The sequence below is a fragment of the Lipophrys pholis genome, assembly GCF_963383615.2.
Source record: "Lipophrys pholis genome assembly, chromosome: 4".
Taxonomy (NCBI): domain Eukaryota; kingdom Metazoa; phylum Chordata; class Actinopteri; order Blenniiformes; family Blenniidae; genus Lipophrys; species Lipophrys pholis.
Window position 1 is genome coordinate 19,163,779 of NC_137637.1, and position 21,830 is coordinate 19,185,608.

At 42.0% G+C, this 21,830-nt stretch overlaps 1 protein-coding gene across 1 annotated transcript; it reads left to right on the forward strand.

Annotated features, from left to right (window-relative positions):
• elmo2 (engulfment and cell motility 2) lies at window positions 1-21,830 on the forward strand (the record flags this gene model as incomplete). The annotated part of the gene is made up of 23 exons (XM_080460626.1): window positions 1-191; window positions 5,925-5,979; window positions 6,111-6,206; window positions 6,515-6,555; window positions 7,934-8,006; window positions 8,093-8,143; window positions 9,934-10,103; window positions 10,248-10,347; window positions 10,796-10,947; window positions 11,804-11,882; window positions 14,518-14,553; window positions 14,872-14,922; window positions 15,535-15,657; window positions 16,000-16,119; window positions 16,669-16,773; window positions 16,874-16,982; window positions 17,087-17,223; window positions 18,806-18,969; window positions 19,123-19,235; window positions 19,328-19,435; window positions 19,608-19,690; window positions 19,828-19,905; window positions 21,630-21,830. Exons 3-23 carry the CDS (start codon window positions 6,129-6,131, stop codon window positions 21,828-21,830), a joined length of 2,172 nt encoding a protein of 723 aa, XP_080316752.1. The 5' UTR covers window positions 1-191; window positions 5,925-5,979; window positions 6,111-6,128.

Genomic DNA, 21,830 nt, shown 5'->3' on the forward strand with positions numbered 1-21,830 from the left:
GAGAGAGAGAGAGAGAGAGGTAACCTTGGGGGGTAAAATCCAAAGGCTGTGAGCATCCTCTGCCCCGGACTGACTGTCTGCACACTGACTGCAATGGAGGAGCGGAGGACAGGCACCGGCTGGAGGCGATGACTGAGTCCCATTAGCCGCCTTGTGAGGAGGAACACCGCTGCTGCTCGTTGTGAAAGCGGGTAAGGTTGGGGGCTTTTTTTTTTTTTCTTCCTTCTTTTTGCTGCTTTCAGACGCACAATAACAAGACGCGGCGCCGCCTGCGTCCCTCTCACCAGGGAGCCGCCGTGAACACGAGTTGTGCCTGAGTGTGTGTGAGTGTGAGCTCCTTCAGCTCACCAGCAGCCCCAGTCCTGCCTCATCCATCAGCTGGGATCAGGAAGGATTTCCATAACTTGGCTCAGACATGTTTGTGATATAAGAAGTGCGTGTGTGTGACACTGCAGATGAGATGCTAACAGAGCGTTAAACAGGCTCTTCTTCATCGCGAGGCGAGGCGGACGCTGCCGTCGCGCTCGTGCCTGCAGTGTCGTGCATTTATCTCAGTGAAAATCATTTAACGTGAAGTCGATGATTTGTGAAATCTCGTTCGTCTCCTCGGGGAGCAGCCGTGTCCCAAATGAGCCAGAGGGGGCGCCACTCGGCGCCTCCCAACAAGCTAACTGGCTGTGGGGAAAGTTCAGGGCGCTTCATGTCGTTTCTTTTTTTTTTTTTGTTTTTTTTTAACATGTGTGAAAAATCCCCCTGTTTTCCACCGGCAGCGGGCTGGAAGGCAGCCCCCCGAACCAACCCCAGTAACCAGGAGCTGTAAAATGGCGTCAGGAACATCCGAGCCGGGCTGGTGGGCGACAGCACAAGTTGTTTGGGAGTGTTTTTTGTGGCTCCGACCACACTGGTGGATTTCTTTTCAGGCTGCAGCTCCTTAGCAGTTGTTGCTAAGCTACCGGCCACAGCGCGTGCAGCCAAATGTTGTGAACTGCGCGCACGCGCACGCTCAAACAATGAAGTTGTGTTTTTCAACGTGAGCCCACCAGTTATGTACAGTTTACACCATGCAATAGTGTAATTATAATTTTATCAATGAAACATGTCTAAGAAGATTATTGGTCCAAAACGCAGAATGTCCAAATGGTGCTTCATTAGATGGAGATGTGCTGACTGTGGATTCCTCTGGAATATAATAATGCTCAAGAAACCAGTCTGAGATTATTTGAGTTTTTTGTGAGATGGTGTGTTATCCTGCAAGAGAGCAGCCATCAGTGGAAAGAGCATGGTCAGTAACAATATCCACCTAGACTACACTGTTTAGTTCAGGGGACACACACACTCCAATTTCACCTCGAAGATCAGTAAAATAGTGCCATAATAACATTTAAATTTAAAAACATTCTTTATTCATTATGCATATTTTTACAAACTCTTTCTAACAGCATGGTTTTAAGGCTAATACTAGTTTCCTTGCAATAAACTCATTGTCTTAGTGTTGTGTTATATGTGCTACTCTTAAAGGAATTTGTTTAAAAAAAATAAAAAAGGGTTTTCCCACAAAATCCCTGGAGCCTTATGTTTGACACACCTGACCTGGGCTGTGGTGTTCAAACTAAGCTCAGTTAAAAATAAGGTACTCAAGGTGTTAATAAATTGTCTCTCACACTGTTACACCAGCAGCAGCCTGGACCATTGGTATAAGTCTGCGATGGTGTTGTCTGTGCATGTTGTCATTTGTCCAAGTAGGAAGCAAAGTGTAGCCTCAATTGTCAGCTCTTAACTGACAGTTAATTGTGCCTCTGGTGGTTTTCTGCCACTCGCCCATAAGCTTCAAGGTTCAGTGTGTGGTCAGAGATGGTCTTGTCCATACCTTGGCTATTTGAGTTACAGTTGCCTTTCTGTAATGTTGAACCAATCTGGTCATTTTCCTCCGGCCTTTCTCATGAACAAGACAGTTTGGCCTAAAAGAACTGTCCCTAACTGGATTTAATTCTCTTCTTCAAGCTATTCCCAGTGAGCCCTCGAGAGGTTTCTGCACAAAACTCTAAGATCAGCAGTTTATGAAATACCAAAAACCATGCCACATTAAAAAAAACACAACACATTTCTTCCCCATTGTCATGCTTGGTTTGAACTATTGCAGCTCGTGCTGCTGCCATGTGATTGACTAATGATTAATACTTATTTGCATGAATGGGTTTCCTTAATGAGGTACCTGGTGAGTGTATGCCAAAGCTTTGGTCAAAATAATAAAAAGACTGTTAATAGACATGTTTTAATTAATGACAGTCCATTTCGATCTTGTCTTAATATACTGCCACAGTGTAACACATGGAGTTCAATATATACATAACTGACTGACTAACTGAAACATTGCCGGTTTAATGTTTTAATAAAGAGAGAATGTACGGCAGACGTGCTGGTGATCAAGTTTTACAAAAGTACCTACTGAAGTGTAATGCAGAGGGGCACTTCAAGCAGGCATTATCACATGGAACAGCAGGAGAGGCACACTTGTAATTAACATCAATAATTGCAGGTATTCAGCAGCGTGTTTCATGCTGGTGCACTTGGACGATTGCTACACCAAATAATTATGATTAAATACACTTCCACTCCACTTGTTTGTAACATTCTTTCTCAGTGGAGTTGCATTTCTTCTGATTAGGATTTTAAGGTGTGACAATGGGGGAAACTAAAGCACACATAGTAACAGTAACATAAACCATCAGTTCTCTCTTGGATCTTTGTTTTGAGTCTTCTCCTATATTGTTGGTCAGTGAGCTTCATTGGCGGGTCACATGGCATTAGTAATATGTTTGCTTTGCCTGCTGAAGTCTAGGATCGCGTTGAAAAGTTCACAATTCATCGAGCAACCAGGCTAATAATGTGTCCATATGTGGGCTTTTTATGTTATTGCATATGATGCACAGTATCTTTCCTTTGATCCAACCTGTTGCAATGAAATGACTTTCTGTAACCAGCACCAATGTTTGAAAAATGATCATAACATCTTGTCCTTTCTGGCCCATTTCATTAATTGGTAAATTGCTTAAACTTTTTCGTTTTAAAGAATAACTTCACTGTCAAGACTTTCCATTTTAATTGTTGTCGCTGATATATTATCCCTTTATAGCCCTTAATGGGTTTGAGGGGGTTGGTTGTCCCTCTTCCTTCTATATTCTATGCTGTACAGCTTTATCCAACGTAGGACAAAGACAGACAGAAATTCCCATTTACAATTTTGACTTACCAGTCAGTCTCGTCCCCCATGTGTCTCAACCTGTAGAAAACCCACTCATGCATTGGAAGAAAGTCTGTTTCCACACATGAAGGTCCAGTCTAGATTTGAACTCTCTTCATGAGGTGAGAGTTCTAACCATGTCCCTTCCCCCCTCGGATCTCATTTCCCAGCACAGATGTGACCGTTTGCTGGTTAGCTACGTCACAAAGGCTGATCAATCTGTGATGACAGCTGAGCCGCCGATATGAAGTGTCTGCCATCTCCAAATTCTTACAGTGGCGGCAGGCCGGAGCTTGTCACAGCTCCTCTCCTCTCAAACGAGTTACGAGTGTGAGTCTGAAGAAAAGCCAATTAAAACCTTTGCTCATATAAAGTTATAGCAGGGGCTGCGGTGGCATAGTGGTTAGGACCGACTGTGAGAAGAGGCTCGATTTGAGTACTATTGAGATTTTGGCACTCTACTCCAGGAATAGATGAAGGTTTTACTTCCTCCACTACAAGTAAATGAAAGAAATGTCGAGTCTAATCTGAAAGTAACCACAGAGACGGTGATTTAAAAAAAGATAAATAAATAACTTGACTGTGAGTACCTGCTCATGCGTGGCGCCATTATCAACTTTAAATGTTGTGGGTGGATCTTTTAGTTAACTGTTGTTTTAATCATGGTGGATAACAACACAGCATGTTGACCGACTTCAGCATCAATCAAAGCAAATCCGAGTGTCACGTTTGGATTACAACGATATTTCTTTCATGAATGTGTTCTCTGCCGTCAGCTTGGCGGTCACTGCAGAACATGGTGACTCGCCGTGCTTTCACCAGTCCTGCAACGACAGCACTGTTGTGACTCGTCGGTGGTTGATGGACATTTACTTTGTACCTGTCAAATTCACCTCGTGTTGCTGATTGAAAGTAAAGTTAGCCCCTTAGTGATAAAGTGGAAACGAACAGAAAGGCTGGTCTCACACTTTAACTTTCAAGTTTTCACAATATTAGACTGAAGTAAAGGAAAATCATTTTCTGATGAATAACCATGATTAAATTAATTTGACTGGAAAAAAAAGAAGGGCTACATCAAATTACCTTTTTTTTTTTTGGATCTCTTTCATTAGTGGAAGTCAGGTAGGTAGATCTTTACACGTCATCCTGCAATCGTCATACATGTTGCGCTTAAAGCTGTCCACAGTGGCTGATTCCATGATTTCGATTTTTCTTTATTGTTTTCTAACATGGTTTACAACTGCACAAACAAATGGTCACAAACCAAAAATATAAATTTAACCCGGAGGCCTCCAAAGAGCACGGTCTCGGGGTGATCTCGCGCTATACAGTGCGTGGGCGGTGCACTCTCTCCATCAGCTGGCTGCCTGGAATCTGGAGTTTAATTGGCAGTTTTGACATCGTTTGCTGAATCCATCTATAATTAGCTGTTAGTCGAAGTTAACATTTGCTGTGTATCATCCCATATCAGGCTGTTCGGCTCTGTTGTGACAAATTATGTGGCGAGCGCACGTCGGTGATCCCGCCGTTCAATTATTTAACGATGAAAGGATTTAGTCGTGCGTAAATATTCCAAGTAGAGCCACTTCATTTCTTTCCAACTCTGAGATGTGTTTATGGCGAGGAGCATCTGAAAGGCCAAGATGCACCGGGAGCAGTTGCCGAACCCTCCGACGAATCAACTTGTGTTTCTGAACAAAAAGTGCTTTTCTCTCCTCGCTGATCAAACTGTAACGGTGTCGGATGTCACAGCTGTCATTGATGCGATCCAGCAGATGTGTATATTTATAGAACAAACCTATCAAATCCTGTTTGCTGCAGCTCTGAAAATACTTACACCGCTAATGAATCTCCAGAGAAAAGAGTTGTTCGTTGCAGTTTGTTGAAGATAGTTTGTCTAATGATCTAGATTTCTATTCATGTGCAGGGCCCTAAGCAGTACAAAGTGTTTTGTATCTTGAAAGCCCCCTGACTGCAAAGAGCCATTTGGAGAACAGCAGAGCCTCTTTTTTTTTTTCCCCTCCTTCTTTTCTTTCCTGCCATCATCCAATCACCAGCTGAATGTGTCAGGCAGCTTTTCATGCTCTCCTCACGTCGGAGCACGGGGACAAATCTGTCTCTGTTGCCAGATCGCGGTCTCTGCTGTGCTCTTTGTGCTCGTGCATGGCAGAGCTGTTGTAGCAGGCGTGAGAATCACAATAATACACCTTAAATTTAACAGGGAAGGTGAGGCCCGCCGGCGTATGTTTCTACAGGTTTGACTGCTCTCGATATATAAGCTCCATAAAAGTGACCAGCGGGCTGGTTTAGAGCACATTCAATTTATGTCTGGTGTTCATTCATTGCCAAGGTGAAAAATGTGAAGGAAGTAAAAGTGACATTTTAATTCACAAATAAAACGTCGGGGGATGTTTATGGGTAGCGCAACCTATTTAGATATTTATGAAGTTAGGACATTTTCATGATTTACTCAGCATTATATGTTGAGAGCAACAAAACCCTGCAGACCCGAGCCCAGTCAGTGGAAGGCTCCTTGTGTGTGTGTGTGTTTTGTAAAACAGTCTTTTTTTTATTTCTTATTGATCTGCTTTCTTGACACATTCAGTTTGAAAAAGAGAACCCAGCTTTAAGGAGTTTAAGGTTTTAAACTTGTGTGAGCGGCTGTGGATTTCTGTGTTAACAGGGTTTATACTGCTGAGCTGTGAGAGCGACTGACCCCATCAGCAGTTATCCATTAGGTGATGTACAACAACATACAAACCCCTTTAGTTCTAGTTTACTATTTGAAAGAGTCGTGTATAGTTGCTACATATAATCTCTTCATGACTGTGTTGATATATATAAATATGTATATATTCTTTCCCTGCAGGGCGCTAGTAGGAGAGCCATGCCACCCCCTGCAGACATTGTGAAGGTGGCCATCGAATGGCCCGGCGCCAATGCACAGCTCATAGAGATGGACCAGGTCTGTCGCTATAACACGAATTTACATGTTTGCCTTGCTGAACTTTAAGCAGCTCCAAAAGTGAAAACTTGATGATTAAATTGCAAAATTATGCAAAGCCTTAATTTGTTTTGAATGTGAAAGGCATGAGTAATGCTGAGTAGTGCCTCAGTTTTGCATAATGACAAAAAGTATTCACAATTCTTGTCATGACTAATTTAAAGGAGTAAAGTCTTTACAAAATGTCACAAACTGGGATCAATGTGATATTAGAATACATTTATTTTTTTATGTTGCATGTTAGCAATGTTTCTTTGTGTGTTTTGTAGAAAAGACCTTTGTCCTCAATAATTCGGGAAGTGTGTGATGGGTAAGTATTATCCTTCATATTTTAATGTGTATATATATATATGCTTCATATTTGAAGATTTTGCAGATGTTTTCAGCGGCCACCAATAGTCTGCTTGATTTACAAAAGGAAACATGCTATATTTAGTCTTCAATCTTTTAATGTGTTTTATCTAGACAGGAGACAGTAAATTTAACTGAGGGTAGACTAAAATCACTATAATTTACTTCATTTGGGTTTATTTGAATGAATTAGAGTGACCGATAAAATAAGACGTGAGATGAATGAACTGTACTTATAAATATAACGGACAAGCACAGCAGCGGGTTAGTGTAGAAAATATTTAGGTTAATGAATATTAAAGTACTCACTTTAATCTCGCAGCAAATAAAGACTATTACTATGTTTAAGCTACTGACTCCACCTTTTGAAACACGTGTGACACAAGTATTGACTCCTGCTGTCATTAACAATTTCCGTTAAAAAAAAAAATAATCGAAAAGCTTTGAATTTTTATAACTAAATGGCTGATTTTATGCAAATATGATGGTTTTCCTTTCATTTGCCAAACATGAAAATATTTGTTGTCGCTGTGGCTTTCTGGATTTAAAACAACCGGCCTGTGCTATTTCTCCCGACGCTCTAATCCCTGGTCTGAGTGGAATAGGGGTTTGGGTGTTTTTTCTTTTTCTTTTTTATAGGCTCTATCTACAATTTGTGTATTTGTGAAATACATTCCTTCAATGAAATGAATGAATGTTCATTATGACTATGAGAAGATACACCCCCCAAAGAGCTGTGGTTTACTGTTGACACAGTGCTTCACACGTTAAAAGCAGTACACACACACACACACACACACACACACACACACACACACACACACACACACACACAGACTGAATCAGTCAATAGACGATATATTTGGTAAATAGCTCAGTTCAAATATTAAAGTATTTGCCAGCTTGAGAAACCTTCAGTATAATCAATATATATTGATAAATACACAATGAAAGTCAATATAATATTAAAGAAGACACTTTAAAGGTGCATAGCTTTGACTTGATATTATTTTTGGAGTCATTACGGTCTTGTCTATTTCATCTTCTTGCACAAATTTTTACTCCCTCGTCCACTTCCGAGCTTCGCCGCATCTACCCACTGCCTCTCCTCACCATTGAAATAGAAAATTCTTTGCACTTTGCTGTTAACACCCACTGATTTATTCTCCTCCGCAATCGCTCAGTTTGCCACTTGTGTAAGTACAACCGCTGGAGGGAACAGCCTGACTTTGAGCCACCTTTTGTTCATGCATACTACAGTTTACTGCGTTCTAACTTTTTCACCGGGTTGATTTCAAATCACACTGGATTCTCAGCTGCTCTGTCCTTATCCTCAGGTGGTCTCTGTCAGGCTCGGAGCAGTTTGCTCTGCGGTACGCTGATGGCCCTCAGCTCTATATCACTGAGCAGGTGAGCGGTTTTCTCTCTCGACCTTGTTCTGAGGACGCAGTGAATCAAGATTAAACTTCAACAAGCCTCCTCTTGTCATCTTCCAGAGCCGCGGCGAGATCAAAAATGGGACCATCCTTCGATTAGCAATCTCTCCTGTAAGTTGACTCACACAGTGTTTAATTTTGTCTGGAATTGTTTTCAAAGTCGACATTCTGAAGGGGCAATTTTCTGAAGAACAACTACAGACTGGCAATCCATATAATGATTCCCTGGTCTGTACTTTAGATTTCTTGCTCTATTTTGTGACCGTGGACCGTTTTGCACACTCCACCCGGCTGTCAGTTTATGTCTTTGAAAATGTGAATTCAGCCGACACATACCTTTCAAGTTTCTCTCCTAAGACCAAACTGTCAGTCTGTGACGGTGGTGAAAGTATTTTCTCCGAAAGGATGAGAGGAGCTGACGTGACTCGCCATGGCAAATAACAGCTTCCTTTAACTCACTAATAATATATGACAATCTGTTTTTTATAATTCCACCCTGCTTTCAAGTGAACTGCGGGTGCCTCTCATCCCTTTAAAGCCCAGACAGCTCTACTGAAAAATAAAGTTTGTGCTTCACCAAAATATACAACTTATATTGATATTTTAGTTCTATTGGCTCCGGTACCAACCGGAGAACATCTGCCCTGCAGCTCTGTCAAGCAGAGGGTTTTCTTATGGAGTACAACGCTGATGTCTGGGAATGCACGAACATTATGAGTCAGATGAGGGCGATAACCAGAAGGCATCGGATGAGTAGACAAGTTTTAAAACGTTCCCGAGGTGGACACGCTTATCGGGAAGACAAAGATACAGTTATTGTAGCAAAATAGTTTGCGGTGAGTCTCTGCCGCTCTATACAGACCCACTGCATTGTTCAGCTTGGGTCATCGTAGTCAGTACAGCCTCCTACGGTCGTCCAGGCTCACTTCTAATGTGTGAGAGGGGTTTAAACCGCATCTCTATTTTTAAAATATTGAATATTCTTGTTGATGGCTCCAGATCCATCAGAAATACACTGTATAACTCAGCTAATTAGATTCTTTTCGGTTCAGTTCTGTCTTTGTTTGTGTCCCCGTAGGGCAATTAGTGTTACTGTGAAGTATAAAACATAAAGAACGTGCATATATACAGGGCAAACAACCTTTAAATATCCAAGAGGGAGGGATAATACAATGCGTGGCTGCGAGTAAATAGAGTGGGGGAAAATAAACTAAAATAGGTCATCTCCAGGAGCCTATCAGCTATAAGATGTAAGATCGGTAAAGTGCCATTGGTGCAAATTAGAAGTTCCTGCCAATCTGTGAGAAGCCACATAATATCATATTAGGTAATACCTCTCTTACTCTGTTCTGAATTCAGAGGTGGAAATGACTTTGGGGAAGAAGGAGTGCTTGTACCTATTTTCCTTCATACGAGTGAGTCTGACATGAGGGTCGGAGGGGCAAACCTGCAACGCGGCGTGTAAAGGAATGGAGCTGTCTGAAAGGATGGCATGAGCCTCCCTGATAATTTGCCTGTTGTACCGATCCGTCGGTGTGCACCGTTGATCTCCCACAATCTTACTACTCCTCAGGACACTGCTTAGTTCACCGTTCGACCTGGTGCCGAGGTTACCAAAGCAGCAGAAAAGAGAACTGGTCAGCACAGATTCAACACACCCTCTATAAGATAAAATGGTCAGAGACGTGTCGAGCCGGAACATGGAAAGCGTCCTCAGACAGGACGGTCGTTGTTGGCTTTCTTAGTCTAGATCTGAGTGACAGTGAACCTGACTGTGAAATGAAATGCATTGTTGGACATTGTGAGTACGTCCTGGTCTCTTTTAAGGTTGCACTAGGTCCTTTGGCCGGGTGGGGGGGGATCTTCACCGGAGCACCGAAGCTCTGCTTTGTCTCCGACAGGGTCGTGCTGCCCGTCAGCTCCTGGAGAGGATCCAGTCCCATGGTATCGACGCTCGCCTGGAGGCTCTGAAAGAGCTGGCCAAACTTTCTGCTGACCCGACGTTCGCCACGGAGTTCATCAATATGGAGGGCATCGCCACTCTGGCTCGTCTTGTGGAGAGCGGGACTCAGTGAGTTTGACTGTTGACAGTGTGGACACAATGTAGCGCGCCGCATTTTTTTTCGTTACCGTTTGAAGTAGTGGCGGCTTTTCAGTGTGACTTGTACGAGGTGGTGTGAAAAAAAACCCTCTCACTGCCATTTCACTTCCGCAGCTTCGGTGAAATGCTGGCCTTCACTCTCACCGCCTTCCTGGAGCTAATGGACCACGGCATTGTGTCCTGGGACCTTATCTCCCTCTCCTTCATCAAACAGGTGCCCGCCCCGACAAAAGAACCATTCAAAAGAGTTACACCGAGCATGCAGAATAAAAATCTCCTTTCAATAAACTTTCAAGGTCTGTCTTTTCATTCCTTTTTATTCATGCACTTTTATTTAATTACTTGACCTTTTTTTTTTTTTTTCTTACCAAATGGTGGAAATGCGTGGGTCCTGTTGCCTAGCAACCCTCATATTATCAAGAGCTCTTGCAGTACGAATGTGAAGAGTTTTCTTCTGAGAACTTTGCTGTGTCCTTGACGGGCGAACAGGACAGACTTTCAGACCTCTTTATTAGTTTTTTTTTCCCTCTACAAATAAAGTGACTTTATCTGCTTGGATGAGTGGATCAGTCTGTTATCGCAGACACTTTGTCAAGTCCAACTGAATAAGAGTTCCCTCCATGTCTCTCGGTCCTGTCTCCCCCTCCCGCCCCCGCCCTCAGATCGCAGGTTACGTGAACCAGCCTATGGTGGATGTCTCCATCCTGCAGCGCTCTCTTGCCATCCTTGAGAGCATGGTCCTAAACAGCCACAGCCTGTACCACCGGGTGGCCCAGGAGATCACCGTGGGACAGCTCATCGGGCATTTGCAAGTGTGAGCACACACACATGCACAGGGGCTTCGAGCACTCTGAACTCAGCGGGGGGCAGTGTGGGGTGACTTGTTGTCTTGATGTTTGATTTGCGGAAGGGATGAGTTGAGGATTCACAGATTGCCTCGGTCACACGACGCCGCCGGCATTATTGAATATCTTTCTTTCCATCAGCAGTCTGATTAAACGTCTTCAAGCATAAAAAGGTCCAGTCAAACCATGTCTACTGGTAATTGGTTTGTTGTGTCCAAATGTTCATGTAATTCCATCCACACATCTTCAGTCACGTCAAAGGATAAAAGAACAATTGGCCAACAAGCACAAATTAAAAAGCTTTCAACAAAGACCCACTGTTCTGAGAATGTTTGACGTATGTATAAAACGGAAAGCATTGCTGTGTATGTTGTATCACTCTGAATAATTATTATTCAGAACAATATATTTTTAGTTCACCAAAAGATAAGATTCCCATGTTGAGTTTTACTAGAGGAACTCGACCACCTAGTGGAATGTTTCATGTCGCCAACAGGAATTTAGTTGTTTATCGACTACAAATGAGCCCAATGGGATGGAAGAATAACTGGTTCAAGGTATATTAGATAATGCTTGCTGGTAGTTTTCATATGCAAATCTATTGAAAATGACTGCCATGCTGTTTCAGGAGATACATGAAGACTAATGTGTGCAATATGTCGGCTGTGAAAGCGAGGCTCCTGGCTATCCTGAATCCATTCCCCGCGTTTGTGTTAATCGTGATTAAAAGTGGTGGCGCTGTCAGCCTGTAGTTTGAATCCTGCGTGGATGTCTGTGGAGCAAGATGCTTCTAACTGTTTGTTATGCTCCTGGATATTTCTCCAGGTCGAACCAGGAGATCCAAACCTACGCCATTGCACTCATCAACGCTCTTTTCCTGAAGGCTCCCGAGGACAGACGGCAGGTCAGTGCACTCGCAGTGTGACAGGGAAGGAAAAGGACTGAACGTTCTTGAGAGATATACACAGAGAGAATACGAATGTCCAATCTTCACACAAAAAAAACCTGTAGCTGCATCATACACACGTCCTTCTTTTTGTATCATTAAACTGCCGATATCAGCTCACAGCTGTCACTAATGTTTGCAGCAGCCGGCTAGTTCAAGCTAAAATCTCATGATTGGACGTCTGTCTGCCAGCTGTCGCGTTGTGGATTGTGCCCGACACTCGTAGTCGTCTAACTTTGAAGTTTGTACATTTGTCTTATTTCTTTCACCGGGTCTCTTCGGTGAAACGGACTCAGCACTCAGCCGTGAGTTGAGGACGACTGTTCCTGTTCAGGGGTCTGAGGGGAGCTGGGATATTTCTGTTTATATCCAGGTTAAATCAAAAGTTTTTATTTTTCTCTCTCCAAGAATAGCCGGTGTTTTTAATGCCACACACTCTAACATCAACCATCAAACATCCAAAAAGTGTATTTGATTAGTTGTTATGCTACGGATTTTTCGAAAGAATCCCTTGGTTTTTTATCAAAATCAGTAAAAGATTTGCTATGAATGCATATAGCACTGACAAATGTACAAACGCTGAAGGATTGAGTGCTTCTGTCCAGTGTGTGACCGTACTAAACTGTCATCATGTTTCTGTTCTCCGCTCACTCTGCAGTTCACATTGTGTAATAGCGACATGCGGTTTTTAATATTCTTTCACTGAGTGTTTTGTCCCTGTATTGTCTTATTTCTTAAAATAGGCCTACATGTAATCTTTGGTTTCCCACTTAAAGACAGAAGGTCAACAATTTGTTACTCATGTTCTATTAGAAAACTATTCCGGTTGAAACCGGCAGAAAAGCTTGATGGAGATTATTATAAAGGTTCACAAAGATTAAACTAACTAACCCATCTATACATAGTATATATATATATATATATATGTATATGTATAAATATATATATATAGTCAGGAATTGCTTGCCTGTCCACATTAGAACTACTTGGTCTCTTGAGTCCTTCAAATATCTACTTAAGACACATACAGTATATACTTGCTGGCTTTTAACACAAATTGAGCACTGACGCTGTAATATTGTGACATTGTTTTAACCCTGTTTTTACTTATTATTATTGTTATTGTTATTATTATCAAGTGTGAAACACTTTGGTCAACCTTGGTTGTTGTTTTAAATGTGCAATACAACTGAAGTTGGACTGGATATATATATATATATATATATTTCTGTAGAAAAGAGTAACACTGACTCATGCTTGAAGCCTTCACAGTAGAGTAGAGAATATAAACAGGGTTCAAATCTTAGTTTCTTTTCAAAATCAGTAGTTTGAACAATGTAGAGGCATCCTGTGCTGAGGTCTGACCAACTTGTGTTAGAGAAAACGTATTGTTATGTCATTATTTTTCAGCGGGACGCTCACATAGAAATGTCTTCTTGCTGTATTGTAGCTCAGTAATTCATAGTGCAATTTTTTCCATGGTACAGAAAACAAAGAAGTATTTGTAAGTAGTAATATGTGCCTCTTCAAGCGTGATTGTGTGTAATAGTTAACAGAGGTGAATTATTTACTTTCAATTCAAGAGTGAATTGCTGTGTTTGCCTGATTTTCTTTCCGTTCACAACTTTAAAGTTAGACAATTTTCACTTATTCACCGCCAGCTGCATTTGTTGACCACTAGAGGGCAAACTGAGTCAGTCCCACTGAGAGCGTCACTGCAGGAGCCTCACAGCTCAGGTTGTGACTGGCACTGTAATCATCTACTAAAGTAATGTTCTCGCCCCATTTATTAAATTAGTGTTGAGTTAGTCAAAATAGGAAATTTTAAAATTCACTCCAGCTTGGAAATCTTTTTCACCTGCTGGCTTGAAAGAAACATGATAGTTGAGAGAGGAAAAGGCCAACATTGAATGCGGTTCATGCATGTTTGATTTTCAGGATCACTCGTTTTCTTTCCTGTGTTTTTTTAATTTATTTATTTTTTACATTTAACTACTTTAATTTGCCAACAAGCTGAATGAATAATTTTTTTTAAAAAGCTTGGAGGACAGATACAGGGGCATCGCAACAAGTTAGAATAAAATAGAAAAGTTCAGCTTTACAATAGTTAAATTAAAACAGTGAAACTCCCTTTTTAATTTATCATCTATTATCAAAAACTTTCATATAATAGTTTTTTCCTCATCACCAGTAAGCAGTAAAAATCTAAAGCATACATGAAACCCTTGAGTTTTAAACATAAAAAAGTGCAAAAATAATGACAATTTAAAAAATAAAACATAGTTTGTGTATTCTCTACCCATATGCATAAAGCTATGGGATGTATGAACTCGCTCAAACCACTCATGCACAGTAGTTTTCATGTCTGAAACAACTGACAAAACAATTCAATTTTCATTTCTATTCTATCTCCCTGAGACACACCTGTTTGTTGGCACACAAGTTTTTCTGTAACATGATGCTGTTTTATGTGGCATTGCATGCTGTGCTGCTGATGTTTCCTCGTGTCTCATGGTCCACGTGTGTGCACTTTCTGTTCCCATCACTGTCACACCCGCTCCCCTCCTCCCACTCCTCCCCGTGAACCCCACAGGAGGAGTATACTAACCCGCTGGAGCAGCACCTCACTGTGAGTACACGTCTGCCAGCGGATCACGCCGTCATTCCACCTCTCCTCCACTCTGTGGCTCTTCTCTGTGTTGTGGAAAACCACGGCATGACCCATAAATCCAGTTAGGACGCCATAGCGTGCTGCTGCAGCGGACAGACTGTTGACAGAAGGATTCTAATTCTTGCAGAGCAAAGTGATGGAAATCTAGTATGTAATAGTAAAAGTCTTGTTTACTGTTGCTAGACCGTTGTGAAGTTATAGTTGGGCTTTGCCGGGTCATAAAAATCTCTCCTCATTTGATTTGTGGGTTGGAATAATGAATCTCTGTGCCCTCAGGAAATGGCAAGCACTCTAGCTCAGAAACACCTGCGGTCCATCATCCTCAACGTGAGTACCAGGTCTGAAATACACTAAACGAAATAGATTTCAGCCGCGCATCAGAACCGACAGTCTGCCCCCTCAGATGAGCTGAATTAAGCTTCAACCAGTTCCCAGAGATTGTGTTTGACGTTTCTCACAGTGAAATATTGGAAAACCTTCCACATGTAAAACATTCCTGTTTCTCCACCACTGAGCGCGTCCCTGTGTGACAGGTTTGGTGTTTCTCAGTCTCATCGCTGGGAGCAGCAGGTGGTCAGCATTTAGAAAATGGAAAGCCTTACTCACTCTGTGACACAGAACCAGCAAATGTGATATGGCACCAAGTGAAGTGGGACAAAATCTGCTCAGAAAATGATTCTTCTTGGCACTTGTCTGGAAGTGCCTGAATGAACTGGCTTCAAATGTCAGTGAGGAGGAGGCATGGAGGCGTGCAGGAGAAGCCGGAGACCAGAATGCACAAATCCGTGCAGCGTTTTATGAGACCTGTTCCCTGCTGGGAAATAACAGTGTTTATTACGCTACATTCGGTTTAAATCTCCTTTTGTTGTGTTTTTAAAGAGGCTGCAAACAAAGTTATACAATACCATTTGACAGGCTTGTTTTGCTCCTGTTTTACAGCATGTCATCAGAGGAAACCGACCAATCAAAGCAGAAATGGCACATCAGCTGTATGTTCTGCAGGTGTTGACCTTTAACCTTTTGGAAGAACGAATGATGACCAAAATGGACCCAAATGACCAGGTAACGCTGCAATCATGAATCTTCCACATGATTTATGATTCTTCTCTTGCTAATTCCAATAAAGGTGATTCAAATGATAAAGAATGCAATAAGATCATGACTTTTTAACAGTAGTTAATCAACTGTAATAATTATATACAGTATACACAGTTTTATACTCTGATAGATCTGTGACAAGTAGACCAGAAAATGTAAATTTTCCTGTGTTGGTGAGAGCTTGATCACAAGCATCTGCTGCCCCTCGGTTGACCTTTACTTTCATTAAGTCCATTGAAAGTTCTACTGTAACCCTGTTACTTGTTTCTGCTAACGTGCTGTTAACATGGAGTTTTTCCACGATAGACTCAGAGGGATATCATCTTCGAGTTGCGCAGAATCGCCTTCGATGGAGAAAATGACCCCACCGGCACAGAGAAAAGAAAGGCCATGTACACCAAGGATTACAAGATGCTGGGTTTCACTGTGAGTCTCCGGTTCATTCTTAATGTTTGTGGGACAACTCACCATATTTGAGAACTTCATAGTTTTGCTCCTTACCTTGTTAAAGCATTTCATCTCCCCAGTTGAAAACACCTTTACGGTTGAAGTTATGGGGTGATTATTATTAAAATCTCATTACGCTCTGTGCACACAGTGACTGTATGATCATTTATATTTAACAGATATTGTTACACATTAAGTAAGTCATAGTTAAAGTACTGTTTTGCATATAATACAGTATATATTACAAGAATGGTTCACAACTTGTAAACATGATTTTACATAATTGTAGAGGATAATAATGCAATTTTAACTTTTTTTGCACTCTGAATGGAAGACTGTATGATTCTGATCACCTTGGTAACCACCACATTTCATTACTGAAGGTTGCACATCATTATATGCATATATCGTATCGACACTCTCATTGCACTCAAATTGGATGACACTTTCAATAACTGTGACACTTTTTATATAAATAGATGCAAACAGATTGCCCGGCTCACTTTTATCTCTTTTCTTTGAACGCAGAACCATGTGAACCCGGCCATGGACTTCACCCAGACTCCTCCGGGGATGTTGGCTCTCGACAACATGCTGTATCTGGCCAAGGTTCACCAGGACACCTACATCAGGGTCGGTGTTGGACCCTTATCAGATTTTGCTCGGTTCACAGAGCCACAAAATGGCAGTCACACCTACATTTTTTTTTTTTTTAATCCCTCTCTCACGACAGATTGTCCTCGAGAACAGCAGCCGGGAGGACAAGCACGAGTGCCCTTTTGGCCGCTGTGCCATCGAACTCACTCGGATGCTGTGCGAGATACTCCAGGTTGGAGAACTGCGTAAGTGACTCCACATTATAAACATTACTGCAGTGATTGTTTACAACAATTGCCATTTTCGCTCCAGTGTTTTACCCGTACGGTTGTGATTTTTGCTTGTGTAGCTAATGAAGGCTGCAACGACTATCACCCGATGTTCTTCACTCATGACCGGGCGTGGGAGGAGTTCTTCTGTGTCTGCATCCAGCTGCTGAATAAAACCTGGAAGGAAATGAGGGCCACAGCTGAGGACTTCAATAAGGTCGGAGATTGAACTGCTCACTTTGTCATTTGACTATATATATATATATATATATATATATCAAAATAAATGTCACGGTGCAATGTGTAAGACATCTCCTTAGAGTAAAAACAAGAACAACTGTAACACAATCGTCATCATAAATTCTAACCAAAGTGCAGCTCACAAGTTTGGACGTCGTGTAAATGAAACGGATTTGATTTCCACTGTGGGTCCCTGAGCTGAGCAAGGCCAAGCATAGGATGAGTGAAAAGCAGTGAAATAATTTCCACAAGGGGATCAATTTAGTATCTAATATAAGTGATCTAAAACAGAATTTGCACAATGGATCATAAACATAATAGCAAACGTTAAATGTATTTTATGTCCTGACAGGAAGTCACTCTCAAGTTTCACATTTGTATGTGTAGTTTAAAAACAATTGTAGAAACTTGTTCACAAAAGATTTAGAGAACTTCAAATACGTTTTGATGGACGAAGGGCTTACATCCAGTACAGAAAAACCACTGGACACAGGCTGGGGAAAACTTTCATAAATCACCACACGTGTCCCTTGTAAAGAAAGAGCCATATGGGAATACATAAGTGAAGACAGTTGCATAGAACCATGTGATGTGGGTGGGGTCAAGGGTCAGATTGCAGGTGTGTGGGTTGAAAGCGGTCCATTTTGATAACGTTTAGTTTACATTATCTAATAAGAAATCTGGTGCTTTCAGGGTCACAGTTGGAGCACGAGTAAAATTAGATACCATTTTGATATCATTCCTGTCATGCTATCCTCAAGGATTTCTAAGCTGTGCTTTTTGCACAGAAATGTGGTTGAAGTGGGAGTAGGGGAAGGGGTTAACAGTCGGTAAAAAGGAAGTCATGTTCCCCATCTGGGGACAGATTGGGGTCTGTTCGTCAAGAGAGCCGTTTTAAATGTCTTGACAGCTGCTGGATGGATTACCAGAACATATGGTCCACTCATTCAGGAAGGGTGCTGATCATTTCGGCGGTGCTTTAGCTCCCTCCCTTATCTGCGCTGTCATTACTTCAAATTGTGATTGGTCTCATATTGCACTGTCTGTAAACTTTAAGTCAAATAACGATCAAGTGGGCGATTGTCATTACCCCAAATCCGCCATCTGTCCAGGAGGAGCTTTGCTCCGTTTGAATATGAACCTTGTCAGGTGTGGCATCGCACACACACACATACACACATTGTGCTGCAGTGTTGTGCCATGTGTGTGTGTGTGTGTGTGAGACCGAGCAACCCGCTGGAGCAAACCGCTCAAAGGTTTATTAAATAATTCATGTTAATTATCACACGTCTAAGCAGTCAGTGAAGTGTACAGAAGTACATGAAACCACTTTGTATCGCTGTAGTTTAAAATATTGATGCCGACACAAAAGGCAAAAGATGTCTGTCAGCACATTCTGATCGGGGGAACCATGTTTCGCTGAATTTAAATAATAGTCATAAAAATTCAGGCCTCATCAAAAAGCACAAGTAGACTAAAGACACAGCACATTAAGTGTTTGAAATTTCCTTTTGCCCTACATTTCATTTGTTTTGGTGTGTGTTTGAACGCGTCACCAGGTGATGCAGGTGGTCCGTGAGCAGATTACCAGGGCTCTGGCGATGAAACCAGCATCTATAGACCAGCTGAAGAACAAACTGCGAGGCCTCAACTACTCCGAGATTTTGCGTCTGCGGCAGTCGGAAAGAATGAGCCAGGATGACTTCCAGTCTCCACCTATCATGTCAGTCTGTGTTTACGATGCTTCGTGATGATGTCACATATAAAGAAAAAAAACAAACATCCTCACTTTACACTTGAAATTTAATCTTGCGTCTATATAATGTGTAAGCCTTGTTTGCTCGCTCCTGTTCACCTTGCCGCGTTTGTGCTGCAGTGAGCTGCGCGAGAGAATTCAGCCGGAGATCTTGGAGCTCATCAAGCAGCAACGACTGAACCGGCTGTGCGAGGGAAGCTGCTTCCGGAAACTAGGGAACCGCCGACGGCAGGGTACACATCCTCTCAATACAATCGCTTTGCTGCTTCGCTGAAGAGCAAAACTAAATACCATGTTCCCCCTGCGTTGTCTTTTCCCTCCGTAGAGAAGTTTTGGTTCTGCCGGCTCTCTCTGAATCACAAAGTGCTGCACTATGGGGACCTGGATGAGTCACCTCAGGGTGAAGTGCCTTTTGAGCTCCTCAGTGACAAGAGTAAGACACTCTGAAACCTTTTTCTTTCTCCAAGTGGCTTCATCTCCCAGCATATAAATCTCCCATAACACAAACAGCGACACCATCACTGGCAAAGCGTATCCATCTGTCAGGGGGTCGACCTCGGTAAATTCCTGTAATTTATTGTTTATTTCCTCTGTATCATTGCTAGTTCCCGTCTCCGATATCAAGTCTGTGGTGACGGGGAAGGATTGCCCTCATATGAAGGAGAAAAGTGCTCTGAAGCAAAACAAGGTAGCATCATATCCTGGATTTATTTATTTATATATGTGTTATTACTACTGTTTCAGTCACATAGCCGTCTTTTGTTTTTCGATTTTGTTGAGGTCTCTCATTGTTCTAGCTGTGTTTTTTTGTTGTTGTTTTTTCAGGAGGTGCTGGAGTTGGCCTTCTCTGTCCTCTACGACCCCGATGAAACGCTCAATTTTGTCGCCCCTAACAAATATGAGGTAAGCTGAAACGTCTGGCCCGGGACAAAAGCTATTTCGCCCCTTTTACATCCCGGCTACTGGTAAATTATCTGTTGAGATTGTCTGGCGCAGCGGATTCATCTATTAGCGAGGAGAGCAACCATGAGACTTGCACACAGTGCGGTGTCTGGGGTGAATGTGCACGAGGGACAATTGGGTTGTAAAATGAAAAAGAAAGAAAATCATCTGAGATTATCCTTCTGGACAAAATGATGTTGGTTCTGACAAACAAGTAGACCGAAACTACTTTTGTGATAATTAAATATTGACGTGCACCAATATTGAGATTATGTTGTTTCTACCACCTCAAAATGACCTCTTTAAAGGAATATTCAGTTTTATTGAATGAGTGGGTGTGAACACAAACTTAGTGGCTGAATCTAAAATGTTTACACTAACATTGTAGGAGATTTCTGTTTCATCCCAGAGGGTCACTCGTGCAACACAACCCAAGGAGAGAAACTATCCTCGCCAGTGCCTTCCAGCCCGGTGAAGCATTTACACAGCTTCCTCTTCATTGCTTAGTTTTTAGGGTCAGCAACTTAACTGTTATGGTTCAGTCTCGCTGCTCTCGTCATTCTCATTTCCAATAACGGGCAGCTGCTCTCACTGAGGGGAAAAAAACCAAACAAAAAACAGATGAATTTGCTGTTCATGTACTTCCCATCTGGTGGACACACTAAAGCATTTAGCAACTAAAGACCCCGATATTTCCCTGGGGAGTCGGTGGAGAGACGAGCGTGAGGGGGGGGATATTGAACGTACATGGGCCAGGTGGCGGAAAACAATCGAACTCTGATGCCACATATGGAAATGATCAACTGCCAACATGTTTGCCACATCAGCACTCTCAGGTGATCAAATTGCTGAAGGTGTATTTAAAGGCTCGTTTTTGGTGTAACTCGGATCCAAAGAGGCGATGAACTGCTTTGACCGAAGGGCCTGGTCACAGAAGTAGGAGCTGGTGAAACATCCAAACATACTTCAGGAAACAGTCAAGTAACAAAAGTTAATTTATGAATTGATGTTTTTTTATTTCAAATATGTAAAACGATCCAATGACTTAAATGATAGTATTTACCAGTTTTATGTTCTTTTCATTGTCTATATACATGTTCATGAGCACACCTGCTGCTTCACATCAAATAGAAAGTTTTGGTTGACTGTCAGCATTTCTATTCTTTTTCTTCGAACACATTATTGTTGTCTCAAGCATTGTTGATGCTGATCAGAACGTAACCACATTTATTGATCTCAGTAAGTTAGGTTGGCAGCTCGTGTTAGTTCAATGCAATTAATTAGAAACTTCCACCTGTCTGATAAACTAATTTCCGTTAATGACGATTTCCTTTTGGAAATTTAATGGAGAAAATCAACAGAAAAACTCTTTTCTTTCGAGTATTTGACGACATTATACATATATACTGTATAAACTATTCTATTCGAACAACTGAGGAAACATAGAAATACTTGCTGGCTGTTCTCTCCAGCACTTTAGATGATCAAATCTCACAGGTGTTGGTTTTTTCTCTTTCTTTCTTTCTTTCTTTCTTGTGTGTGTGTGTGTGTGTGTGTGTGTGTGTGTGTGTGTGTGTGTGTGTGTGTGTGTGTGTGTGTGTGTGTGTGTGTGTGTGTGTGTGTGTGTGTGTGTGTGTGTGTGTGTGTGTGTGTGTGTGTGTGTGTGTGTGTGTGTGTGTGTGTAGTATTGCATCTGGACAGATGGGCTGTGTGCGCTGCTGGGGAGAGAGATGGGCAGTGACCTGACTCGCAGTGACCTAGATACTCTCATCAGCATGGAGATGAAGCTCCGCCTCCTCGACCTTGAGAACATCACCATCCCAGAGGCCCCGCCTCCAGTGCCAAAGGAGCCTAGCTCATATAACTTCACCTACAACTACAGCTGA